This window comes from Trichoderma camerunense (genome assembly GCF_050948025.1).
Source record: "Trichoderma camerunense strain CBS 138272 chromosome Unknown V8C40scaffold_4, whole genome shotgun sequence".
Lineage (NCBI taxonomy): Eukaryota > Fungi > Ascomycota > Sordariomycetes > Hypocreales > Hypocreaceae > Trichoderma > Trichoderma camerunense.
Window position 1 is genome coordinate 1,120,282 of NW_028145366.1, and position 25,030 is coordinate 1,145,311.

Below are 25,030 nucleotides of genomic sequence, written 5' to 3' on the forward strand. Positions count from 1 at the left end.
TCAAAAAAATTTTGTGAATTATACATGTATTCTAGAACTACATAAACTCCAACCGCCCACATTCCGACCTGCAGATTGGCATCGATTCCTAATCAGTGGCGTGTCTCCTCTCGAATTGCAATTTCAAGGTACCAGGATTCGACGTAAACTGGTCCTTCACAGTTTCCAGGGCACTTAAGCTATCCTCCCCTGGCGCAGCCCGGAAACGATAGTTCTTCAAGATCCTTGCCAGCACGTACTTCATTGTGTCCAGGGCCAGGGTCTTACCCAGGCAACTGTTGTGGCCCGTTCCAAATGGAGCATACGCTGCTGCATTTCGAACCATTTCGGGCCGAGTCGTCCAGCGCTCTGGGACGAATTCAGAAGCCTTCTCAAAGCAGCTTTCGACTAGTAATCACGTACGTAGTTAGCACATGCTTCATTTGACAATGATCGACAACTTACGTCTGCCAATAGTGTATCGGGGAGCAACAATCGTAGTGTTGGGAGGAATAAACTGATCGCCAATGGTGAGGCCAAACTCGGTTGTCTTGCGATTGCCGCCCGTGAGGAGAGCGGGATGCAAGCGAAGGGACTCCTTCATGACGGCATTGAGATGTGGCAGATTGACGAGTGTCTTGAGATCCGTGACATCTACGTTCTTGACTTCCTCGTGAATCTTTTCAGCATGCTCCGGGTGTTTGCCAAGCTCGCAGAATACAGCAATTAGAGCAACTGCTGTTGGCTCACTGCATCACGGTCAGCACTCTACGTCTTCATCATTCTTGCTGGTCTTGTTCATCTCTTACCTTCCAGCTACAATAGCCAGTAGACTGTCTCCTGCTGCCCAGTGCCACTTCTCATTCTCAGAAAATCCATGTCCTTCGGAATCCTTCTCCATCAAGTAGTAGGACAAGTCTTGCGACTGGCTGGAGCTACCATTTTCGAGTCTATCACGCATCTGAGATTGGCACCACGCCACTGTGTCAAACCAATCTTTCAGAACGCTGACTCGTGGAGCCAAGTTGAAGCCAACCTGGATGAGCCATGGCACTGAGCTGAAAGGGCCCAGCAGAGAAAGAGCCCGCTGCAGACGAACAATGATATGATGCCACTGCTGGTTCTCAAGCATGCCAAAGGACTTGCTAAAGACAAAGTCTCCCATGATGTCAAATCCGAACCATAGAAGTAAGTCTCGCATGTTTGTCACCTTCTGCAGCTTAGCATCCTGCTCGATGCATTGGTCAAGCTTATCGACATATTTGAGGATTTTGGCTTCATGCTCCGCCAGGGCTGAGATAAAAAAATCCCGGTGTAAGCAACATGACAAAATTCCGATGGGAAGCTGAACTGACCTTTTGTAGTAAAGCCGGCGTTCCATTCACGACGACGAATGGCATGGACCGACTTGTTTCGTGCTGTGACAAGGGCCTGGCCTGGGTGCAAGATGTCATACCACTCTGACTTGACACATTCGGAGCGCGGTCCATCGACAGCCATGAAGACATCTGGATGAAACACGGTGATCTCGGCAGGGCCTATGTAGATGTCAGCTTAGCTAGCCAGCTCCTTTGCTCTGTCTTTTCTTCCCCGCAAAGACACAATAGATCTTTTCTCGATAGGATTCTCACCTGTTCTCACGAAACTTCCATATTTCTTGTGTATATCGTTAAGAACATGGTGATTCTTTGATCCCCTGGCAGCCCACATGTGCCAGATCTTGGTACATCTTGCGTACCACGGGCCCCGGAAGCCAGCTCTGGTAAGAGGATGAAAGAAGACGCGATACAAGAGAATGCTCGCAATCAGGCCGGGTAGATACCCATAGCTCCAAAATATGACTCCCTGAAGAAACCCAGCAACCGTAGTATCTTTCAGAGTCTGTGCCAGTACAGGACAACCGGCGTATAGGGCAAAGAGTTGAATGGTGATCTGAGGCGCTTGAACATGCCACTCTCCCCGGATGTAGACAGCATTGTGGGCGATGATGCCGGACAATGCGCCCACAGCCATGAGGATAGCTTGCTGGTTCGCGTAGTAAAAGTCCATTGCCTCCATTTGTCTCTGCAGTAGAAGGTAGATGCCAGCAGGCAAGACAATGGGTTATCAAAGAGCAAATTTATCACGTCAACAAGTCCGTTCGCGTTGAGACACAACTTCTCGGCGTGGGATTATATCAGATTGACCTTCCCATTGTGGCTCTCGGATAGATCAAAGGCTACTACTTCGGCTGGATTATATTTCATTTTTAGATAGTCGTGCATGCGGTCACTCACATACAGCCGGTGACATCTTACATGTAGGCACATTTACAATTCATGTAGCATCTAACTATAGCCGGTACCTGATATCACATATACCATCTTATTGCATATCTTTCGGAACCTACATCAAGCTCGGGATAGATTCTCTTGACATCATATTTCCGACCCAGCTCCCAGATTGCCCTTGCTGCATATGCAACCTAACCAGGATGAGCCTTTTTTGCCCCTCGCTATCATGGGCACCCCGACAGACTCCTCTTCTGTATGGGAATTCTGGCAGAGAACCGTGTGTTTGCATTAGCTCAAGGTCACCGAATGTAACATGAAGGCCTGTGATTCCATGTATGTAAGACGGCATGGCATTCAAGTAAGCTAGACCGGCAGCTATCTACAAGGGTGGAGGGCTCGATGGACCCCGATCTACCACCGGGGCCCCTGGCCTGGCCCCCAATATTGACAGGGATGGCACAGCATGATCTCCATAACCGAGCGTCACAAACGCACGCACCGCAGCGTAACCCAAAATGTGACTCTGTCGAACGGCAGACCCTGGCCGTTACTCGACCATTCGCCAGGGGACTTTCCTGAAGGGGCTTATCAAGCACGGGATGGGGGCTGTTCGTATCAAGCCAACAACTCTACTTGGACAAGCACAAAGGGCTGACTGTATCCCCGCTACTCGTTAACGGTAAATCCGGTACCAACAGATAGGGAGTACAACCGGGCTATTATCGACACCCCCAAGCCAAGACCAATGGCAGGATCAGAGCAAGCCCCGTTGACGCAATCTGTCATCTCATAGCTCATGTCTATTTGCCCGCTTCAAAGTGAGGCCATTTTGTTTTGTCTTTGTCTGGTCCGTGTAGCCACCAACACTACACAACCAACCCCCGGCCACCTTCCTATTGGTGATGATGGCTCAAAGGCTCTTGGCGGCATAACGAAACGGCGCCGTTGAAGAATTTCCTCATCTTACCAACAGTGCACGGCGGCACGGGGAAGAAGGGAAAGCCGAAGCATCGCCTCCTCCTTTGACGCCATGACGAAGCGGCAGTTGGTTGAATGCATTTGTTATGTCTGAGCGGCCATCCATCACGTGGTAAGCCGATCTCGAACGGAAGCGATGTTGGGACGGGACGGATTTGAATCCATCGCAAGCGTGAATTAGAAATCCATGTTTCGCAGTCATTGTTATTTCTTCCTCGACCTGCGCTCTCTCTCATTTACACGAGGCACTCTTTTAGTACATGAAACATTCACCGCTGAAATTTGAACTTCAATTGCATTCCACAAACGACAAATTATCTACCATGGCTAGCTACGACTACATCATCGTCGGTGGAGGACTTGCAGGCTTAGTCCTGGCCGCACGCCTGACTGAAGATTCCTCGAAGCGGGTCCTTGTCCTGGAGGCGGGCGAGGATCTGACGGCAGATGCCCGTACGTCGGTTCCGGCTATGTGGCCGACGCTGCTGAATACTGACGCAGACTGGCAATTCAAGACAGTCCCTCAGGTAAGAGACGAAACATTGGCTGTTCTATGGCTCATCACCTCATACTAATCATTGTTTCAGCCTGGCTTCAACAACCGTCAAATCTCCTTCCCCCAGGGCAAGCTCCTCGGTGGATCGAGCGGCCTCAACGGCCTCTCCTTCACGCCCTCGTCCAAGGCCAATGTGGACGCTTGGGCCAAGCTTGGGAACCCCGGCTGGGAGTGGGCAAGCTTCTCCAAATCGCTGGCCAAATCCTACACTTTGACCACCACCGCAGGGACCACCGCCGGCGATGGCCCGCTTCAGCTCAGCTTCCCCAAGGATACGGACAACAGCTGGCCCAAGATCTGGCAGCAGACGCTGGGAGGCCTGGGGTTCCGACAGTCTGGAGAATCCTACACCCAGCAATCCACGGGCCCGGTAACCGTCGCGGACAGCATCCATCCTGCGTCTAAGACACGGAGCTATGCTGGAAACGCCTATCTCGAGCCTGCTCGCAGTCGAGAGAACCTCACCATTGTGACTGGCGCTCCGGTGAGCAAGATTGTCTTTGCCAAAGACGGCAGCGCAGTCACCGCCGAGGGCGTCCAGTATGTCAAGGACGGCGAGACTCAAACCGCGACGGGCAAGGAGATCATCCTCACCGCCGGCGCCATCAACAGCCCCCGGATCCTTGAGCACTCTGGCGTTGGCGATGCGAAGCTCTTGTCCAAGCTGGGAGTTGACGTCGTCATTGACAATCCCAATGTCGGCGAGAACTTGCAGAACCACCCCATGGCCGGCCTGAGCTTCGAGGCCGTTGAAGACGCAAAGACAATAGACGGTCTTGCGCGCCAGGATCCGGCTGCTCTTCAAGCTGCCATGGCCGCTTATGCACAGCAATTGGGTCCGTTTGCAAGCAGCGGCACCAACAACGCCGCCCAATTGCCATTCCCAGGCATCCAGACCGCTGAGGGCAAGGCTGAGGTTGAGGCGCTTATTCAGAAGCACATTACCGGCGCAAACAACGGTGGCAATGCCGCCTTTGCCGAGGCTCAGGCTGAGTTTGTCCGCTCCATTCTCACCTCTCCTGAAGAAGCATCTGGCTATTACATTTCGTTTTCGGGCTTCGCCTCGTTTAACCCTGACGGAACAATGGCAGCACCTCCTCCGGGCACTGAGAAGTACTTCTCCGTTGCTCTGCTGCTTACGCATCCCCTCTCCAGAGGGTCTGTCCACATCAACTCTGCCTCTCAGTCATCGACAGACCTCACCATTGACCCTCAGTACTTCTCACACCCTCTGGATCTCGAGATCCTCGCCCGTCATCTTCGCTTCGTCGAGTCCCTTGCCAGTGCCGAGCCTCTGGCCAGCCACCTCAAGGCCGGCGGCAAACGCAACCCTGCCGCCCAATCAGCAGGCACCTTTTCCGCGGACTCTGGCCTCGAAAAGGCAAAAGAGTACCTGCGTCAGACCACAGTGGGCGCCCACCACTTCACCGGCACTTGCTCCATGATGCCCAAGGACTTGGGGGGTGTCGTGGATGCTCAACTCCGGCTCTACGGATGCCCTAACCTGAGAGTGGCAGATGCGAGCATCATTCCGCTGACGCCTCGGGCAAATCCCCAAGCGACCGTGTACGGTGTGGCCGAGCATGCGGCATCCATTATCAAGGGTGGACTTTAGAAGAGCCGAACATTGGGGGCTGTATCCGTAGTGACCACATGTTGTTTTTTTGGCTTGTGATTTGTATTACGGGGGTGGACCATTGTTGCATAGAGACATATATAGTAGTATAGCAATAATTTGTTAGTCTGGAATAGTATAGTACGAGCATTGATATCATCAAGAGTCCAGTCCCTTGCAGGGAGTGATCGGCCAACTGCCAGTCTAGTGGAAGTTCATCAAGCTTGCGTAACCGTGACTAACTTGAAGATTTCACTGCGTATCGTTACGAGCACTGCGTATTGAATGCCGCATCTAAAACTTATTAGGCAGGCCTTGTAGAGTTAAACATGTAAACGTGCGGGTTCTACAAGGCTCATACAGGCACACAGCACTTTTAGGCGCTTCTCCCATTTTGATCCCAGCAGCCACATCCCGGTCCTGTCAACCCCCCAGTCCATTCCCAATCCAATACCAGTGAACTGTGCCAAAGAGCCAAAGAGCCGGAACACCCAAAATCCCACTTTTTGGTGCTAAAACCGTCTGGTCTTTCCGGGCCGAGGAAGCCCGTCTTGAAGTCCGTGGTCTGACACAATCTCCCGAGACTAATGTAGTAACTAATTCGCGAGCCAAGTTTAGCATCAAACTCGCTAAAAACCTGTAATATCTCAACACGGGTTCCTCCTTCGGGTATGTAGTGTGAAATCTGCAATATCCCAACTCGGAAGCTCCCACTGATATCATTGCACAAGAAGATGGGACGACACCAAGACGCGGCACTTTACTATCCGTGCAACAGGCTAAACTTGGCGCAGATCTTTTTCATCCCATCTCTACCGTTTCTCTGTATACCCGGTCTGTGCACAACCCAGCCTCTGACCCGTGCACCTTGAGAGACAAGGGCAACAGGGATAGTATCTCCCTCGCAAGGATTACTGATATACGAGTAGACAGTACATGCGTGTAAGAGCTAGATATGCGCATTCGGTATACATGTAAGCATTATAACGCCATGGGTCTGTGCTCAGGTTCTAGGCCGGGGAGCTTGTAAGCCGAAGCGGGATCGAAGGAAGCGGTTTTGCATGCCGCTACTTACATGTACCTATGAAACGAAGATATCTCATCATCATCACATGGAGAAATCTCCAACATCCTCGAGATCAACCGTACTTGTATGTACCTGTCATAGTTTTGAATGCCGAAACCCCAAGCCGCTCCTGTAACAAGATCCCGCAGTCAAAGATCATGGACCCGAGCGTTGTCCAGTTGCCACAAACAGCTTAACCAACGCTTATCAAACTCCACAAAATATGCTTGGTAACTAGTAGCCGAGTTTTAGCTTGTTACTTGGAATTGTCCGAGTAGCAAAAAAAAGACAAAACACAGGAGGAGTGGCACTATCAACCACCATTTTCGGCGTCTCCAAGAAAAGTCACACAACTCATCCCGCTTTCCACCAAGGTACCGGATGATCACAAGATGTCGAGTTTGCACCGTCAAGGCTATTATAGCTCATGGAATATAGCACGTTTCGGGCAAGGGGTGTAATGTCAAATCAGTTCAGGACGTGGTTGGAGTTCCCACAGATATCACCTCGTCTTCTCCGGTTGGGCCAATAGGATAATTGCAACTGACACTGCTCAGGGACTCGTTGGCCATTTAGTGCTTCCGTGTGGTATCTACGTTGTTTCCGTTATTGCTTGTTTAGTATTTTCTTAGCATATTTCTGAATAAAAAAGAATTCAGGGGAAGAGTGAGGGAGAGGGCGGGAGGGAGAGGAATTGTAGATATATATGTCGAAATGTCGACGTTTTTTTACCCAAAGCTTTGTCCTCCTCGTCTTCATGCAACCATTCCAGGATCTACAACAAGGATCAATTGAATCAATTTGTTCAAAACGCAGTCTCTATTTACAATGGAGAAAAGCACTGCAGATGCCATGCATCCCGAGCACAAAGTTGAGCCCGCCTCGTCGGCCGTCTCCACGATATTCAACATCCCGTACCTGATCTGGGAGTTTACAGAGAGCAACTTTCCTACCTTCGTCATCCCAAACACCACATTTGGCATTCTAGGAGCTCTCGCCGGCTCTCATCTTGCAGATGGCCAGCTGCCTTCGCTGTGGCAGGTGGCCCAAGCCCTCCCCCTAGTCATCGCCTTCAACTGGTACAACGTCCTGATATTCGACCTCGCGAACCAGAGATCCGAAGAGTCGGTTCGCGAAGATCTCATCAACAAGCCCTGGCGCCCGATTCCGTCCGGCAAGATATCCGGAGACCAGACCAGACGATCTATGCTGGTGGCCGTCCCGATCGCCCTCGCCCTCAACTACTGGCTAGGAGTTTGGAAGGAAGGTGTCTTCATCCAGATCCTGACCTGGTTATACAACGATCTCAAAGGTGGAGATGAGGTAGTACGGGATCTGATTATATCTGTCGCATACGGTTGCTTCAACCACGGTTCGCTGCGCATTGCGCTTGGATCACAGGCCACGGTCAACCAGGAGGGTTTGACATGGATCCTCATCATCAGCGGAGTCATCCTTACGACTATGCAGGTGCAGGATCTCAAGGACCAGGAGGGTGATAAAACACGGGGGCGTTTGTCCGTTCCCTTGCTCCTGGGGGAACAGTTCTCACGCATCTCCATCGCCATAGCTGCAGCTGCCTGGTCTAGCATCTGCCCATTCTTCTGGAAACTCTCGCCATTGGCTTATGTCGGACCAATGGTAGTTGGAGCAGTCTTGATGACGAGTGTCTTGTTTCGAAAGACGGTCAAGGCAGACGACCAGTCGTGGAAGATTTGGTGTCTGTGGACAATGTCTCTCTACACATTGCCATTGTTTACGCTATCATGATGGGTTGATGGGGTTGAGGAGCAATTCGACGAGTTACGCAATTGAGTGTAGTGGCAGGCGTTTTACTTTGTTTCAGACTTTCTTTTGTTACCCTTGAGGAAAAGTGTTGTTTTATATCTACAATTGTTTGTAGCAGCGTTTTGTACGAGTAGCTTTCTCTTGTTCTCTTTTTACATAGGCTTGTAGCAAATTATATATGAATATCCTGCCAAAGCAAAGCTTTCACTTTCAGATGATGAGATGATGGGCCACCAAGAAACGCTCAGACAAGATATCATGTGTTCTTTTGCTTCCTTTTTATGTTAGTCGTTCTTCATAGAAAAGCTTCGACACACGATATCGGTGTTGCCGAAGGTCCAGCCCTTTGCTTTGTCATAAAGGCTGCATGTCGTTACCCTTGTCGCCATCATACATCCCTGATACCCCAACCTGATGTTACACTCACACAAGTACTTTGTGTTCTTCTCATGGTACCGTGCCTGTACCTGTAGACTGTCGGCCAGGCTGATGCCCGTACCTAGCAAAGAAAAGGTCAAGGGAATGTCACTCTTGCTTCCAACTGAACCACACCTTGGCCTAAATCCGAGACTGAACAAGGACCAGATAGACCAGGATGACAGCCAGAGCGTCGTACTCAATCTGGAGCAGCAGATCCGCGGTCAATGCACCTGTCAATGCGCCGAAGCATTTTCCAAAACCACATAATGTCTCATGCACGCACTGCGTGGACATCGGCTCATTTGTTCCGCTCAAGTTCAGCTCTGCTTCTTTTGGGGACAATATCCGCTCTGTTCATTTCACTAGAACGGAGAACATTAAACAATATTGACAACTGCCCCTGAAGAAGCAAGCATTAACAACGGTGAAGTTTTTCTTTTTCTACACCGGAGACAAATAAACCAGATACCCAATCGCTTCCAATCGCAGCCTGTGGCTACTGCACGCGGCCTACGTCCCAACGAGCTGCCAAACCGTAAGCGAACGTTTACAACCCATGACAAGACCTTCCCATTCAGGCAACCCGTCCGTGCAAAACGCAAATAACTTACATGTACGAAGTAATCTCACCGCCCGGCCGCACCGTCAATCTTTTGCGCACTGACATTCAATATAGTGTCATTGATGCGTCGGCCAGTGCTGGTCGTAAGTGCGGAGAGAACTAACTGAGTTGCCTAAGAACTTTGGAAAGTTCCATATCAACTTACATGTACGCACGGATATGGCGGCGGGCTGAGCCCCACGATGCTCAGCTATGATTCATTCTTGGGGTCTTCGAGAATGCGGGTGGTAAGCATTCGACAACTATTGCTTGAGCAGTTTCCTCGAGAGAGTCTACTTGGCATGTAATATGAAATAGTATCACCATCGTCTCACGACTCCTCTGGGTGGTTTCTACAGTACTTGGCAAGTGTCCGTGTATACGGGGGATCAGGTCAATCCGGAGTTCGGAATACAAGTCCGTGTATAGTTGATAACGGAGCTCCTACACAAACTGCATCAAATTGTTCAGCTCCCACGTATTACCATACGAGTGCAATATAATCCCTCGGCCGTAGAACGAACTCAGCTAATGCACAACTCACCTGAACCAATCCTCCCGTTTTCGTTCCATGTTCTCCGCTCCCCTCTTCACGTGGCAATCTACCCACGACAGCATCCCAAAAGCAAGGGCTGCCTCGTGGGCATGTCGTCCTCGTCTTCCATCTCTGCATCTAGATTGAAGGAAATGACCCCATCCAACCCTCTTTGCAGCCTAGCTCTTACATCCTTCGAGTCCACAGCTCGACATGGACGCAATATGAATGGCCGAACGGCTTGGAAGGGGTGGCACACGCGGATAGTAAAAAACGTGGTCTATGCATGGAGCAACCCCCCCTGGTCCTGGGAGAGGACGCAATATTGGCTCGCAAAGTCCACCAAGCACATTCCTGTGAGAGACCTTCTCCATGAATGTCCACTCACTTTTTTTTCCCTTACCATGGAATATTCTATATATCTTCTCCATGATTCCCTGCTGAAGTTTTGAAAGATTCTCATCATCACAGCTTCGATCCGGACTCAATTGACCTCAGCAATGGCTCGACTCATCGCCCTCCTGGCTACCGTGCCAGCTTTAATATCAGCAGCTGCCATCGCTCCCTCTCCCGCCGCTTCTACTGCTACCAACTCAACCTGCCGTTGTTTGCCTACAGACCCGTGCTGGCCCTCCACAGCAGATTGGAATGCCTTCAACAAGACACTAGGCGGCAAATTGATCGCCACGGTCCCTCTGGCCAGCGTCTGCCACAGCTCTTCCTTCGGCTGCTTCAGCGCCTCAAAGTGCAATCAATTGAAATCCGTCTGGGACTTCCCCGACACTCACATCGAATCCGCCTCCGACCCCGTTGCTCCCTTCTTCGCCAACCGCGGCTGTGATCTCTTCACGGCGCCCGACGCCGGCTGCGTTGTTGGCTCCCTCGTCCAGTACTCCGTCAAGGCTTCAACTGCTGCCGACTACCAGGCCACGATCAAGTTTGCCCAGCAAAAGAACATCCGCCTGGTGATTCGAAACACGGGCCACGACTATTACGGCAAGTCGACTGGAACCGGCGCCTTGGCTCTCTGGACGCACAACATCAAGACCACCCAGCTCCTCAACTACAACGCAAACGGATACAAAGGCAAGGCCATCAAGGTCGGCGCCGGCGTCCAAAACTCCGAAGCCCAGACCTTTGCCCACGCCAATGGCCTCGCACTGGTCACTGGCAACGGCGGATCGGTTGGCTTTGCCGGAGGCTACAGCCAGGGCGGTGGTCACGGCCCCCTTGCCACCAAGTATGGTCTTGCTGCCGATCAAGTCCTTGAGTGGGAGGTTGTCACCAGCACCGGCCAGCAGCTCGTCGCCACGCCCTCGCAAAACTCTGACCTCTATTGGGCCCTTTCCGGCGGTGGTGGTGGAACATACGCCGCCGTCTTGTCCATGACCGTCCGAGCCTACCCCGACCTGGTGTCTTCTGCCGCCAATCTCACATTCACCAACCAGGGAATCACTGACGATGTCTTCTACGCCGCCGTTGCTCAGTTCTTGACCACGCTCCCTAGCATTGTCGACTCTGGTGCAAGTGCTGTTTTCCTGCTTGCGCCTGGTGTCTTCCTGCTGCAGCCTGTGAATGCTCCTGGCGTGACCAAGGCGCAACTCCAAACTCTTATGAACCCTACTCTCAACTACCTGACATCCAAGGGTATCGGATACGGTAAGTTTCTTCATCTTATTTCGTCATTCAACCTCCTTGAAGATAGATCTAACCTTGTCCAATTGTAGACTTTCACGTCGACCAATTCTCTACCTTCTTAGACAGCTTAAATGCCTACAACCCTCCTCCCAACGTGACCGAGTACAACATTGGCGGCCGTCTCATCCCACGCAACCTATTCACCACCGCATCCGGAGCAGCTTCTGTCGCGAGCGTCTACCAATTCATCAACAACGCTGGCGGTGTCGTCTCTGGTGTATCCGTCAACGTCAGCAACGGCGCCAAGGTCTCCAACGCCGTTAACCCTGCCTGGCGAACAGCCATCACAAGCACCGTCATCGGAGTGTAAGTCTATTCACTATATGTATTAATCACATAGTTCCCTCTCACTAACACGTTTTGCAGCCCATATGACCCCCTCGTCTTCCAGAACAACCTCAACGCCCAGAAGAACATCACTGGCGTTCTAGTTCCCAAGCTGGATGCCTTGTCACCCATCAAGGGTGCCTACTTGAACGAGGCCGACATGAACCAGCCCAACTTCCAGCAGGTGTTTTATGGCAACAACTACGCAAAGCTCAAGTCCATCAAGAACAAGTATGATCCGACGAGCACATTTTTCGGCCTTACAGCGGTCGGAAGTGACGACTGGACTGTGGATAGCACCACTGGAAAGCTTTGCAAGATCGCGTAGACAGAGAACCTAGACTGGGGGACATATATAAACGGGAAGGCATACACTAGGAGACGAAGACTTATGATATTTTAGACTAATGGCAATATACTCTCTTTAATTGTTAAACTCACTTTGTTATATACATTAGATTTTAGCTATAAGCTGTCTAATCAGGTAGTCTTTTCATTCTTTTCGTTCTTGTAAATACTGAGAAACTGCTCGGGTGTATGCTCTTGGCAGAAGTTGGTGTGGAGTGATAGTCAATCTTTCACAAGTTCAAGTCTTCGTGTCGTCCTGTAGCAATATTGAATTTGGCTGTTTGAAGGGTATATACTAAGGTTCGTCTTCAACAGCTTCCACATCGTTGCTCATATCGAAAAGAGCAACATCTCGTTGCTTCGTACCTGTATGCAGAGGCGAGAGCTGAAGGTAGATGAGCAAGACTTTGCTTTACAGAGAAACATCTAGGATAAAATTTCAACTTCCTTTGTAATATATCATTCCATCCATCGTTTTCTTTGCACATACCTTCATACCAAGGCCATAGAGTTGTAGTAATGCGTCAAACAGCAATAAACCATGTGTAATGGAGAGAGTTTACAAAGCAACGCTTCTATCAAATAAGTGAGGTTTGGGTATCCCGGCAGACAAATATAAAACGGTGATTAAACTAGTAATGAGAATCAATGTGTGATAGCAAAGGCTCAGTGTCTGGGAACTATAGGACTCCAAGGTTCTAGGTTCCTCAGTACTAGGTTCCTCAGTATCTCTCAGCGACACTCTCTGCTTTCGCACCGTGAGTCATCACATGCATCACAAAATGACGACTTGTCTGGTTGTTTCACCTCTTCCAAGACCATCAGCCTAATCCTTTCCTTGCACAAATCACAATAACAAAACAAGGGCCCGGAAAAAGAGACATTGGTCTATGGCTTCTTATTTTTTGTTTTTTTGAGAATCCGTGACTATGCGAGAGGGCGAATTGATAGCCCTTACCCAGCGCATACCAAACTATGTGAGACACTGATAGATTCTGACCCCCCAATCATTACCCATGATAAATTCGTTCCAACAACTCACAACACCGGTATTTTTCACCCGCTTACAGCTTCTGCATGGCAACAACGTCGGTGGACTGGACCCAGTCCTCGAACTCCTGGATCTGCTCCTGGAGCTCATCCAGGGAGACCTTCTCATCCTCGACAACCAGGTTGATCTGCAGCTTCTTGATACCGAAGCCAACAGCGACCAGCTTAGAAGCACCCCACAGCAGACCATCCTGCTCAATGCCACGGACGGCAGCTTCCATGGCAGCCAGGTCGGTCTCGTCATCTGTAGTTGCAAAAGTTAGCATCACCACCTATTAAAAAAAAGAAACCTTCATGGTGCCGTGCCAAAAGAGACACCAGTATCGGCAGGAGATGGATTCGGAAAATAGGAAATAAAAACGTACCCCAAGGCTTAACATCGAGGGTGACAACAGACTTGGCGGCAACCTTGGGCTTGGCAGCCTTCTTCTCGCGGTAGGCAGCCAGACGCTCCTCACGGACACGAGCAGCCTCGGCATCCTCCTCCTCGTCGTCAGAGCCGAACAGGTCGACATCATCGTCCTCCTCGGCGGCAGGGGCCTTGGCGGGGTTCAGGGTGACCTCGGCGACCTCAGGGCCGTAGACGGTGTAGGGCTTGCTGGCATCACCCTCGAGGGTGGCGAACTCATCCTCGTATGTGGCAATGTGCTTGTACCAGCGGGCAGCAGCAGGGTACTTGGCGGCGTTGGGAGCCTCCTTGAGGGCCTTGAAGACGGCGACGTCGGCCTGGCTGGCAGAGAAGCTATATTTGGCGGGGGAGGGGTTAGTGAGGGGTGGTTTATGAATTTTTTTTTTTTTTTCGTCGCTGTCATGCAGGCACTGAGGGGTGGAAAAATATGAAAGAGGGGCTGGGCTGCATGCAAATCATCGCCTGATTGTGACTCAAATGATGGGAAATTTTGTGATGTATGCGATGACAGGATCGAAATTCAGGGACAGGAGAAGAGCGTCGTCGTCGTCGCTGCGCAAGGGGAAGAGGGCATACCCAGTGATGTAGGAGCGGGTGGAAACCCAGCTGTTCAGGACTGTCGACACATTCATCGTTAGCACAAGTAGCCACCAGCAGAGCGCAAAGAAGAGATTTTTGGCTTACGGGTGAGGCCAGCATCGGTGAGAAGATCGGTGAAACCCATGGCTGCGGTTTTGTGTGTGTGTGGTGAATAAAAAAGACGAAAAAAAGAGGTTCGTTTGGGTCGAGAAGAGTGTTGGAGTTGGGTATCTACGAAGAAAAAAAAGATAGCAGAGCAGAGCAGAGAACAGAGCAGAATGCGCAGTATTGAGGCAAACCCCCACTAACGGGAGCCCTAGCAGAGGGGAGTTGTGGCCTGAGGCAGCGAAAAAGAAAAAATCACCCCGCCTGAGCAGATGAAAAAAAAAAATTGTTCAATTGCCTGGAAAAGTGGCGCATGTGGGCGATGGGACGCTGCAAAAGGCATGTGGTGAAGCCATGCGATAAGATTAGAGGAGGGGAGGAGCTGAGCCACAGAAAGTTCAATGCCCCGCGTTGAAACATTTTGAACCCCGCCAACCATCAATTTTCAGTGCATGATGATGGTGATGATGATAACAACAAGTATAACATCGGCATGAATGGTTCAATTACAGAGTCCATATATACAGTTACAAATACAATTACAGCTATACAGGCTAATGCTCGCAAAAGTTGTACGACGTCCATTCCATATTGTGCTTCGCCTTCTCCTCATATCTCGATCGCTCGTGCATCAGCTTCACCCGGTGCTCCTGAGCCTCCTCCACCGTCATAAGACTACCAGGAATCTCCGTCTCACTGCCCTCCGCCGCCTTTGAAGCCTCCGTCCACCAGTCCTTCTGCTGGGGTGGCACATTGGCAGTAGACACGATGCGCTCATGAGGGTCGACAAGCCAGAGAGCCAAAAACCTTCTGTGGCCTGGTTTGGTCTCATCTTTAAGACGGAACGATGAGACCCGATGTTGGCTAAGATGGTTAGTATATGTGTATAAGCGTGTAATTATTCACGACTCAACTTACTATACGTTTGGAAAAGCAAGGACTCGCCCCTCACATGTCTTGACATCTCCATAGTTCTGGATGCAAGATGCCCCATGCCCAAGGCGAGTGCCAAAGACTCGCTCCAGCCAGTTGTAATTGTCTTGGCCAGTTGAGATCCTTTCATTCAGGTAGGCTGACGTCTGCATGCGGAACGACAGATGGCTGTCCGTCGCGTTCTCGCTATCCAGATAAAACAGAGCCGTGGCGCATATTCTCTCATTCATCTGCCCTTCAACCTGTGAAATTCGTTTAGCATACGTTCCACATACTCATCCAAGAAAATAGTAATATTGAACTTACATGCCATGATCCAGCTGGGAAATGAGGCTTCTCAGGAGTCAGCTCGATGCTGGCCATTTTCACAATGACCTGCAGCCCGTGCTCCTTGAATTTCTCCTGGATCCTCTGCGGCGGAGTGTAATCTATCTCTTCAAATTCCAGTGGCTCCGGCAGAATGGCGTCTCGGTCCTCAACCCACTCGCCAGGAAGAAGAGTCTCGCCCCTACTCGGCTGCGGTTTCTTACCATACCGGTACCGATTCAAGTAATTATATCTAAACTCTCTCGGCCGTTTATACCTCATCGACTTTGTCCACAAATCTTCGTCATCATCACTAAGTCATATACCGCCGTCAGTTTGTGATTTCAATTCAGAGCCAGAAATTCAGAGCGTCCAGGGAAAGACTCACTCTGCCTCGGAAATAAATTCGAACCGCGACTCGCTTCTTCCCGCAGTAATACTTTCGTCGAATTTGATATCCTCCTTAAGGCACTGATCCCATGCCGGTATGGCCGTGTCAATCGCATGCTCAATCGCCTTGTATATGGCTGGATATTTTCCTGGGTGAAGGTTATTGATGTAGCTGGTAAACTCGGTTGACCCGTCCTCGCGGAATGCAACATTCGCCGGCAGCCACTGATATTGGCTTGACCGATACTCAGAAGGGACAGTCCCTCGTTCTTCCAGTCTCCAAGAGACATTGATAAATCTTCCCCCAAAATCGGCAAGGCGAGTTATTTCGGGTACAAGTTCGCCTTTACCAACAAAGTCAAATGCATTTTCCTTGTTGACTTGTTCCTCCAGGATAAAGCTGGATCGGTCTGTGTTTCCAAGCCACTAATGATTAGATCTGGATCCCAACATTTAGTTGAAGAAGGTAATACTAAACACGTACTGTAGACAAAGGGGTACATGGAAGGATGGACCAGATTCTGCACCATGTCGTTGGTTCCAGGATGCCAATCCACGTTTCCAGCCTGGTCCGCTCGGAGTGTCTCGAACGCTTGCTTCAGCTCATCGCGAAGCTGATCGCCCATCAAATTATCAGACTTGACAATGGCATTGCCATCCGAGTCAAGAGTCGGTATCAGACCGGTCTTAACAAAGTAAGCCGCCTTGTTGCGCAACTCAGCAATGCACTATGATTTTTCCAAGTTCCACGTCAGCAGGTCATCTTATTACAAAACGGGGCAATCCAACGAACAAACTCAAAAGCCTCTTCAGAGATAATACGTGATTGAGGCGTAGGTATTTGATTCCAATGCGTCTTTCCCTCCATGATCCTTGAGTAAAGGCCATTCTCTGACTGCGTCCTGGCCTCTTCCCGCCACTTCTGGACAATGGCCTCGTCAAACACTTTTTCGTGCCAATTCGGCTTATCCGTCAATTTCTCCATGACCAACATCATGGCAACCTCTCTAATGGGCAATATCATCGAAGTGGCCCCTCGCGCCTGCGGCATCCCAATCGCATAGACGGGCGGCAACTGGTCAAAGCGAAAACGGTCCGACGTATTGAGCGGCAAGTTGACGCCGGGGTACTGGAAGCCAGCCATGTTGTCTTGTTTGCCTTGAAGAGCTGCTGAAGGATTTGAGAGGAAATTGACAACCGCGGCAAAGGCTGATTGACTCGGGGGTGAAAATATTTTGGCAGTGCTGTTGGGCTTTATCTTTGACTCGCTGGGAGGTGGGAGATCAGGAAGGGAAAACTCCTTTTTAAGTTCGTCGTCAACATATGGCTGAGATGCTCGCGCTTTTGGCATCGCGAGCGGGTCTTTTTCTCCAGGCAGGACTGGAGTCGGTAGTGGACAAAAGAGGGAACACAGCTGGAATCAGACAAGGCCGTTGATAGGCCTATCTCGGATATCGGCTCAAGCTGCTTTAATATACATGCAATTGTAATAGCCTCCAGGCAATAATGCCGGTGGCCCTAAAGCTGGTGAGCGGGGAGCCGGAATCATCGTGGCCGTATTGCTCAGGCAGCAGCCCCGTAAATCCACAAATGGTAATATTGAATGTGAAAATTAACTGCTATTTATTATGTTCCATATTCACAGACACTACTGCGTATACCAAGTTGAACAACAAGGATGCTGATACAGACTCGTGTTGTCTATTGAAGAGGATATGCTTCTATTGCTCAATTGGGGTTGTCTGCCTAAACTATCCTGGAAGAGACTGGACTCTTCGGAATTTTTCAGGCCAGAAACGCCCCCGAAATCGTACTAAGCGCTGCACCTTGCTATTTCGGGGGCTAATTCAGATTCCAACATCCAATGTTGCTAATCATTGTACCTATTTTGTTGAGAATCCATACGCGTTTAATGAGATCAGAATGCTCCCGAAGTTGATAGCGTTGTTGGACTGCTACATTAGAAAGCAGATTGGGTGTGCCGAAGAGGTAAGTTCTCGCCTAGAACGCCCAGCGCAGCCACACCTCGCGTTGGGCGCCGTAGCTGCAGCACACCAGAATTTCGGACATCAGACATGGCAGTGATCCGAAACTGTGATAAAGCATCGGATAATGTGGCATTGTAATGCTTCATTGATTTGGAGGTTGTTATGTAATTCCAGGCGCTATAGAGGATGTCACAGGCTGGTGGGGTTACCAGTAGATACATGATGTACATATATATAGTAGGTTCATCAGCTATAATTTGGTCTCAAGGTTGGATCAGTCCGTGTGTATCCATTGTTGCGAAGTCACAGTAAGGGAGTTTGCTCTGTATCCAAAAGGAATTGATGTTATTCTCTAGGGGTTTGAAGATTTACAGATAGTCATACAAATCATGAAATCGCCGCAGATTCAGCATAGAGCCTTTTATTTAGCAAGTTTGCGATAAATATAATGCCCATGGTCTCCACGTGTCATATAATTGCTGTTCAATCAATATAAGTTACCTGATAGATTCACGTTTCCTTCTAGCTGTCGAGACGGGTTCTTCTTGAAACGTTCCAGAGTTTGATAGTTTTATCAACTGACCCTGATGCTAATAGCTTTGAGTCATGTGAGAAAGCCACTGAAAAGACGCTACTGCTATGACCTTGGAGTGTCCGTTGGCATTGGCCTGTAGTTGTATTCCAGAGTTTGATAGTAGTATCAGACGACCCTGATGCTAATAGCTTTGAGTCATGTGAGAAAGCCACCGACAGGATGCTACTGCTATGGCCTTGGAGTGTCTGTCGGCATTGGCCTGTAGTTGTATTCCAGAGTTTGATAGTAGTATCAGATGACCCTGATGCTATTAGCTTTGAGTCATGTGAGAAAGTCACTGACAAGACGCTTTGGCTGTGACCTTGAAGTGTTTGTTGGCAATTATTTTTACCGGTCATTAAATTCCAGAGTTTGATAGTTTTATCAGTTGACCCTGATGCTAACAACTGTGAGTCATCTGAGAAGGCCACTGAACGGACCGAGTCGCTATGGCCTCGAAGTGTCTGTTCACGTTTACCTCTACCTGCTACTATATTCCAGAGTTTGATAGTATCATCAGATGAGCCTGATGCTAGTAGCTTTGCGTCAGGTGAGAAGGCCACTGAAAAGACGAATCTGTTATGGCCTCGGAGCGTCTGCTGGCATTGGCCTGATGCTGTATCCCAGAGTTTAATGCTTTTATGATCATATGACCCTGACGCTAATAGCTTTGAGTCAAATGAGAAAGCCAGTGAGCGGACCGAGTCGCTATAATTTGGAAATGTCTGTTGGCAATGGCCTAATGTTGTATCCCAGAGTTTGATACCTTCTGACCCTGAAGCTAACAACTTCGAGTCATGTGAGAAGGCCACGGAAAAGACGCTGCTGTTATGGCCTTCGAATGTCTGTTGGCATTGGCTCATCGTGGCACCAATGTTGACATCTTGCTTAGGCAAAAGTTGCACGATATCCCAATGCCCTCTCTCAGTAGCCAATTGAAGCGCAGTCCAGCCATCTTGATTTTTCGCACCAACGTCCAGCTTACCCTTATCGAGTAGTAGCCGAACCACATCGACATGTCCCTTACTTGCAGCCGCATGCAATGTCATCCATCCGCCTTTATGGACGACCGCTGTATTAGTACCTCCATTGAGAAGTAATTCAACTATTTCGGCATAGCCATCTTCGACAGCCCATCGAAACAGTGTCGAGTCCCTTATTTTCTCTAGGTTGCTTTCGTGTTCATAGCCATCAATCTGCCGGAGTTCGTCTAACCGGGTTTGTGTGTATATCCATTGCTTAGATAATTGTTCACTTTTCCCCGTAAACTCTACTTGCACTTTATCAAGATGGTATATCTCTCCAATTTTATCATTTTCTTCCTCAGCTAAGAAAGTCTTCCGCATTTTAAGCTTTCTCAACCCTTCTTCCACTTTGTTCTGCTGTTCCTTAATTTGTCTTAGTTGAACGCTGATGATTTCCCTTTTCTGGGACAGTAGCTGCTGTTCCTTTTCATTTTGCTCGTTTCTCCGAATCATTTGTACTGACTTCAACATTAGGTTAAATTTTTGCAACTCTCCATCCGCATTAGCTGCAACGGCTGGTTTTGAATCATTGCTAGCGGAACCGCCCGTCGTTAGCAGCGATGGTAGTCCCTGTTTACTTGTGTTGAGCAGCCGCACAATTGCCTCGTGTCTGCCTGAGGTGGCCCACGAAAGCGGTGTAAGACCCGAATGATCCGTCGCCTTGGGATTTGCGCCCTTGTTCAGCAGCAACCGCACGATAGCCTCATGCCCGTTCTCAGCAGCCAACGACAGCGGTGTCCGGCTGTAACTGTCCTCCGGGTCCCAGCCATGTAAGTCGAGTGGGATCCGCACAGCTTTCTCAATCCCAAAGTATGCGACCAGGTGAAGTCCTGTCGTCTTTTTTGGAACATTTTGGCTATAATGCGATTTCTCTGATTCCTTGACAGCGAATAATGCTTGACTCGACGCTTCAACCTTTGATTGGTGCTGCAGAAAATCTAGGACTTGTGGATCGAGGTTCATTGCCTCGCAGGCGTGATGCCCCCATTTATGGGCGGCATAATCGTAGAGCTGGTATGACCGCAGCCGTTCTTCGAACGTCGCATCTGTTGGACAAAATCCCGCCTCGAAGACGTCGAATGAGAGATAGGTCACACAAATACTTGTAATCTCGTCTTCGGCGTCTGGGAACCATTGTTGTTGCGTCTGCTGAAAGTATTCCTGCGCCGTATAATGAAACAGCCGGATGATATCGCTATCTTCGTCCACCGTGACTAGCCCGACACAAACAGACACCAGGTCCTGGGCTTGTGGAAGATCTGTTTCGTTGAGTCTGGACTCTCCAATTTCAACAGTGAGAGCATGTCGTAGCTCCGATATAGTCAGTGGCCGCTTGGCGCAAGTGATCCATGACAGAACAGCCTTGGCTAGTTTGACGGATCCCGGGCCTTGGTGTTCTATTCTTTTCATAATTGTCTCATACGCACGGCTATATGCTTTCGAGCCCTTTGGGAGATTTTTCAACTTTGCTCTGATATCCCTAGGTAATTTCACGTCCAGGAGTGAATCTAGATCCAGTTTTGCTAAGAGAAACCTGGGGGCTGATTAGCAGAGGTTGCGTTCGCTCAGTTAGGTTATACCTACATGCCATCGGCAGCGCTCATAATTCCTGTCGAGGCTTCTGCTTGCATATCGCGTAACATTGCTGACCCTCCCTGCGAAATCTGATCTTTTACATATCTGCGTATGTCGTCATCGCTAGCACGGATTTCCAACCGAATGCTCCCCTCGAACTTGTCCGTGACTTCCGGGATGGATCTCGACGTCACAAAGATACTTGCGCCGCAATTTTGAAAGTCAAGGAGCCCTTTTATGAAGCTCATCCGGCAGTTGTCAGATGATTGACATTCGTCGAGAGCGTCTATAATGATAAAAGCTCTTGAGCAGTATACTCCAATAACGTACTGGAGGATTTTTAAGATTTTGTCTAACGACGGTCGCGTCCCTTTTCCCTTGTGTTGATCATAGAGGTTTTTCAAGCTTGCCGGCATGGAAGACTGCCCTCGAACTAATTGCTTTAATAGACTGGCAAACAAGTCTTCCACCTTGTGGTCATCTTGTTGCCAGAAATTAAAGTATATGTAGGCAATTCCAACTGACGGGTCATGTGCAAATCGTGAAATAAGATTATTAACCACAATAGCTGTGAGAATTGTTTTCCCTGCTCCAGGCATCCCTGGGCAGAACAACGTCTGTTTCTCGGTTTCGACCCATGTGATAAATTCGGCGGAATTTAGAAGCCATCGCCCTGTTCCTTTTTGATGCATTTTAATGTATTTATTTTGTTGTAGACTGTAGTCTCTTGACGTAATCCAATCAAAGATCTTGAGATCTCCCTCTCTTTCGATTATAGAGGTCATTTGAGCAACGTCCTCTCCGGTTTTGGACACAAGATCGTAGACTACACAATATCGGTTAGCTACCTCACACAAACTTAACTCGGAAATCGACTGACCATTGCTAAGCATGCCCTTTGCTAAAGGCTCTCGTTTAACATCATCCGGCTGTACATATTGCAGAAGCTCCTTCGCCAAAGCCGCTGCCATAGCCGCTGCATGTTCCTGCCAGTCCTTGTTCTTATGCGAATCGGCATAATCACAAATCCCCCGGATGACGACACATGGGAAACTGTTTACCAGTCCTGCCGCCTCCATCTCAACGCATAAAACATGACCACCAAGATCATCATTAAGCTTATTCCTGAGAATTGCATCTTTTATGACCTGATTCCCCGACGCAATCAGGCCATAATGCACGCGGGCATCTCTAGGTCTCCTTTTTACAATCTTGGCCTTGTCGCAAAATGTACAGCTTTCTTTCTCGTTGCCCTCGTCCTGATCTCCTGTACCACTCTCATTGACATGGCTGTAGTCTGAGTTAAATAATATATCTTCAAGTGAATCTGACCGTAAATAATTCGATACCAGCCTTGGCCAGTTCTTTCGCAGCGCCTCGAGATATTCAGGTATCTTCGTACCAAGCAACTCGTGTTCCGTCTCTAGTTTTGACAGTGCCGTAAGAAGTGAGCCAGGCGGATTGTTTAATGATCCAGTGCGTTCAAAGCTGCCGTTTTCCTTAGCCTTGCCCATATCCCATTGGACCACGCCGGGAAACTGTCCCACAGGTGTGCCAACGACCACATCACCAAGTCTAACTTTGGGGGGGATACCGCCGCCAATACCGACCATCAAACCAAACTTGATACGTGAGAAGGTGGAAACCATCCAAGTAGCAACAGTTGCTGCGGAGTTAGTACCGACCTGTCCTTTGGGTAGACAAGCAATGACAACATTGTGTTTGCCTATTGACCCGAGAGTGTAATTGTTGGGGTCAGTCGAGGGCTTCCGAACAGCGGGATGTATCTCATCTAGCATAGCCGTGGCTGCTGTCTGCTCCTTTGGCAGCGCGCAGACCCATCCTATGGTGTATTCGTCGTAGGATCTAGGCTTCGTGGATGCCATGGCAAAGCTCAAGCGATCTAGGACGTATTTCTAATAAAAGAAACAGAAGCGGAATGGAGAATTTGATGTCAAATCGGGTTCGATCGGTCGTCCGATTTCGTAGCGAATACATATATATTTGACAGTAAAATTACTCAAAGAGGTTGCATGTGTGAAACCCCAGTGTTCACCAAGAAGCGGAAGAACATAAAGCTGATACAGAAATCCTCAAAATACTTTCTTAGGTACCGGCAGAATCGCTGCTACATTTAATACCTGCATCATACCTTAGCCTCCACTGCGAGCGTGATCATCACTGCCCAATCTTGTTGTGAACTCTTACTGCCCGATCCTGCTGCCTGACCGTGCTGCCGACTGCCCAAATCATAGGCAGCGTCGAAGCACAAACTAGCACCCAACACTATATTTCCCGTAGTTGCATGCAGAGGCACTTCCAAAAAGAAAGAAAGAAAAAAGGACGTGGACCACTAAGAATTCCTTTCGGTGAAACACGCTGGGCCCAGAGCTGGACAATGCCGTCGCTCTACACGAAATTAGTATACACAGTGGCAGCCTCATAACAAAAGCAGAGCTGATCATTGCTCAATCTATTTACAGCCTCTCCTCGCCAGTCTTTGGCAACTGCGATTTGGCCAAAAAGGATCAAAAAACACACAGAGTTCAATCCAACGTAGTAAAATGACCTCATCTCAGTCAAGCTCACTTCAGTTGAACCGGTAGTAATTGTCTTCATGCTCGAATCTGCAGGACTCTGTCTCCCCACTGCCTTGCACACAATCAAGACAAAGGCTGACTCTCCTCTTTGCTTTCTCCAGCTTCTCAGCAAGAGTTGCGATATACTTGGCCGGTTCGTGATAGTAATCCTTGTCATATCTCGAAGTGCTCGCGTGGAATTGCCGATTACCATCATACGAAATCGATTGGATCCGTTCAATGACTTTCGAGATGGGAGTCTCCAGTATCCTTAGAGGGGTATACTCATATAACAGATCTCGATAGCTATCACTACGACTTTTACCCCAGCCGCAGGAACAGCTGTTTTTCGTCTCCCTGAGCATTATTTCCCCTATTTCCGCTCTCATTCGATTTCTGCGTTCTTCTAATAAGTCTACAGATGTTAGCGACTAGGCCGAAATCTCCGAGGTATAGGCTTTAGCTTACGAGGAGTATTCGCAGGTAGTATCTGGGATAACGTGGAGTCCGCTAGAAGTTCGAGAAAAGAGTCTTTGTGCTGAAGAATAAGAGCTTGGCTATGCTCAATAAACATGTCCATGTCGTCAAACAAGAAAGCTGCCGCCATGAGGTATGCCATCTCCATCATATCGGTGAAATTTTTTCTCTGCAGCCACTGCGCTTTTGCAAAGAGAAGGGCAGTACGAAGGTCATATTTATCCGCCTCAATGGCAATCTGAAGCAATTCTCGAGGCGAAATTCTTTCAGGTAGAATGTCGTTTCGGTGATGGACGACGCAACAAATTGTGTATAATGCCTTGGCGTCGTCCTCTATAAGCGGAATCTCTTTCGGCGAGTTTTTGGAAAGATTTTGGCCCTCACTCCAGTTCGGGCCGAGCATTGCGCCAAAGACCTTTGAAGCACTGACGAGGCACTGGGAATGAACTCTCAGCTCGACCTTTTGCTCTCCGACAACAAGGATAACATCGCCATCTGAGGCAATAGCCTTGACAAAATACAACTTCTTCCCATCATCGGAACTCATCGTCGTCCTGGTAAAGGTGCCCTTGGATTGTATGAGGCCACGTCGGAGAGATGAGTAAATGTTTAATGAGGGAGGCCAAGTTGAAGAGCTGACTGAACGAGGGCGGTCTGGAGTTTTTATTACCCCGCATTCGAATCCAGAAACATTTCAGCTCGCAGACCAACTCCTTGCAGCTGAGGATTCGACAAATCAGCCAAGGCTGAGACAAGATGCAGGTTGTTCCAAGATGGTAGTATGTGTGTTGCAGTGGTGCAGGGTGGGCACGCGCCCGCTCCGATGCGCCCGAAGAAAGACGCTGAAATTCTTCAC

The 25,030-nt window shown here is 49.3% G+C and overlaps 8 protein-coding genes across 8 annotated transcripts; 3 read left to right on the forward strand and 5 right to left on the reverse strand.

The window, feature by feature from the left end:
* Window position 1: 1 nt before the first annotated feature.
* Window positions 2-2,200, reverse strand: V8C40DRAFT_160913 (cytochrome P450). Its single transcript, XM_083211461.1, has 5 exons — window positions 1,611-2,200; window positions 1,335-1,517; window positions 789-1,272; window positions 445-728; window positions 2-387 (listed from the first exon to the last, which is right to left on the reverse strand). Exons 1-5 carry the CDS (start codon window positions 2,035-2,037, stop codon window positions 89-91), a joined length of 1,677 nt encoding a protein of 558 aa, XP_083076288.1. The 5' UTR covers window positions 2,038-2,200; the 3' UTR covers window positions 2-88.
* A 1,353-nt stretch (window positions 2,201-3,553) lies between these two features.
* On the forward strand, window positions 3,554-5,401 carry V8C40DRAFT_273350 (GMC family oxidoreductase; the record flags this gene model as incomplete). Its single annotated transcript, XM_083220473.1, has 2 exons — window positions 3,554-3,757; window positions 3,818-5,401. 2 exons carry the CDS (start codon window positions 3,554-3,556, stop codon window positions 5,399-5,401), a joined length of 1,788 nt encoding a protein of 595 aa, XP_083076289.1.
* Window positions 5,402-7,125: 1,724 nt separating this feature from the next.
* V8C40DRAFT_237472 (UbiA family prenyltransferase) lies at window positions 7,126-8,455 on the forward strand. The gene has a single exon (XM_083214254.1). It carries the CDS (start codon window positions 7,296-7,298, stop codon window positions 8,235-8,237), a length of 942 nt encoding a protein of 313 aa, XP_083076290.1. The 5' UTR covers window positions 7,126-7,295; the 3' UTR covers window positions 8,238-8,455.
* A 1,369-nt stretch (window positions 8,456-9,824) lies between these two features.
* V8C40DRAFT_237476 (FAD-dependent oxidoreductase) lies at window positions 9,825-12,395 on the forward strand. Its single transcript, XM_083214255.1, has 3 exons — window positions 9,825-11,470; window positions 11,539-11,815; window positions 11,876-12,395. The coding sequence occupies exons 1-3, from the start codon at window positions 10,312-10,314 to the stop codon at window positions 12,162-12,164; spliced, it is 1,725 nt and encodes a 574-aa protein (XP_083076291.1). The 5' UTR covers window positions 9,825-10,311; the 3' UTR covers window positions 12,165-12,395.
* A 678-nt stretch (window positions 12,396-13,073) lies between these two features.
* Window positions 13,074-14,541, reverse strand: V8C40DRAFT_237480 (elongation factor 1-beta). The gene is made up of 4 exons (XM_083214256.1): window positions 14,328-14,541; window positions 14,220-14,259; window positions 13,600-13,976; window positions 13,074-13,478 (listed from the first exon to the last, which is right to left on the reverse strand). The coding sequence occupies exons 1-4, from the start codon at window positions 14,365-14,367 to the stop codon at window positions 13,249-13,251; spliced, it is 687 nt and encodes a 228-aa protein (XP_083076292.1). The 5' UTR covers window positions 14,368-14,541; the 3' UTR covers window positions 13,074-13,248.
* Window positions 14,542-14,814: 273 nt separating this feature from the next.
* Window positions 14,815-17,435, reverse strand: V8C40DRAFT_237486 (DUF4246 domain-containing protein). The gene is made up of 6 exons (XM_083214257.1): window positions 16,750-17,435; window positions 16,441-16,684; window positions 15,955-16,366; window positions 15,567-15,879; window positions 15,246-15,502; window positions 14,815-15,191 (listed from the first exon to the last, which is right to left on the reverse strand). Exons 1-6 carry the CDS (start codon window positions 17,305-17,307, stop codon window positions 14,882-14,884), a joined length of 2,094 nt encoding a protein of 697 aa, XP_083076293.1. The 5' UTR covers window positions 17,308-17,435; the 3' UTR covers window positions 14,815-14,881.
* Window positions 17,436-18,466: 1,031 nt separating this feature from the next.
* V8C40DRAFT_285364 (uncharacterized protein) lies at window positions 18,467-23,004 on the reverse strand (the record flags this gene model as incomplete). Its single annotated transcript, XM_083222359.1, has 4 exons — window positions 18,467-18,982; window positions 20,057-21,077; window positions 21,128-21,944; window positions 21,999-23,004. The coding sequence occupies 4 exons, from the start codon at window positions 23,002-23,004 to the stop codon at window positions 18,467-18,469; spliced, it is 3,360 nt and encodes a 1,119-aa protein (XP_083076294.1).
* A 478-nt stretch (window positions 23,005-23,482) lies between these two features.
* On the reverse strand, window positions 23,483-24,923 carry V8C40DRAFT_161087 (uncharacterized protein). Its single transcript, XM_083211462.1, has 2 exons — window positions 24,166-24,923; window positions 23,483-24,112 (listed from the first exon to the last, which is right to left on the reverse strand). The coding sequence occupies exons 1-2, from the start codon at window positions 24,719-24,721 to the stop codon at window positions 23,709-23,711; spliced, it is 960 nt and encodes a 319-aa protein (XP_083076295.1). The 5' UTR covers window positions 24,722-24,923; the 3' UTR covers window positions 23,483-23,708.
* Between the last annotated feature and the right edge of the window lie 107 nt (window positions 24,924-25,030).

Bases quoted from the DNA above. Each gene is read 5' to 3' on its own strand.
- V8C40DRAFT_160913 (XM_083211461.1), bottom strand. From the start codon at position 2,037: ATGGAGGCAATGGACTTTTACTACGCGAACCAGCAAGCTATCCTCATG. The intron at 729-788 runs GTAAGAGATGAA...ACCGTGATGCAG, and splicing joins CTGGCTATTGTAGCTGGAAG to TGAGCCAACAGCAGTTGCTC. The intron at 388-444 runs GTAAGTTGTCGA...CGTGATTACTAG, and splicing joins CCGATACACTATTGGCAGAC to TCGAAAGCTGCTTTGAGAAG.
- V8C40DRAFT_237472 (XM_083214254.1), top strand. From the start codon at position 7,296: ATGGAGAAAAGCACTGCAGATGCCATGCATCCCGAGCACAAAGTTGAG.
- V8C40DRAFT_237476 (XM_083214255.1), top strand. From the start codon at position 10,312: ATGGCTCGACTCATCGCCCTCCTGGCTACCGTGCCAGCTTTAATATCA. The intron at 11,471-11,538 runs GTAAGTTTCTTC...GTCCAATTGTAG, and splicing joins ATCCAAGGGTATCGGATACG to ACTTTCACGTCGACCAATTC. The intron at 11,816-11,875 runs GTAAGTCTATTC...CACGTTTTGCAG, and splicing joins ACAAGCACCGTCATCGGAGT to CCCATATGACCCCCTCGTCT.
- V8C40DRAFT_237480 (XM_083214256.1), bottom strand. From the start codon at position 14,367: ATGGGTTTCACCGATCTTCTCACCGATGCTGGCCTCACCC. The intron at 14,260-14,327 runs GTAAGCCAAAAA...ATGTGTCGACAG, and splicing joins CACCGATGCTGGCCTCACCC to TCCTGAACAGCTGGGTTTCC. The intron at 13,977-14,219 runs GTATGCCCTCTT...CGCCAAATATAG, and splicing joins ACCCGCTCCTACATCACTGG to CTTCTCTGCCAGCCAGGCCG.
- V8C40DRAFT_237486 (XM_083214257.1), bottom strand. From the start codon at position 17,307: ATGCCAAAAGCGCGAGCATCTCAGCCATATGTTGACGACGAACTTAAA. The intron at 16,367-16,440 runs GTACGTGTTTAG...TTGGAAACACAG, and splicing joins CATGTACCCCTTTGTCTACA to ACCGATCCAGCTTTATCCTG. The intron at 15,503-15,566 runs GTAAGTTCAATA...CGAATTTCACAG, and splicing joins TCCCAGCTGGATCATGGCAT to GTTGAAGGGCAGATGAATGA.
- V8C40DRAFT_161087 (XM_083211462.1), bottom strand. From the start codon at position 24,721: ATGAGTTCCGATGATGGGAAGAAGTTGTATTTTGTCAAGGCTATTGCC. The intron at 24,113-24,165 runs GTAAGCTAAAGC...TAACATCTGTAG, and splicing joins ACTACCTGCGAATACTCCTC to ACTTATTAGAAGAACGCAGA.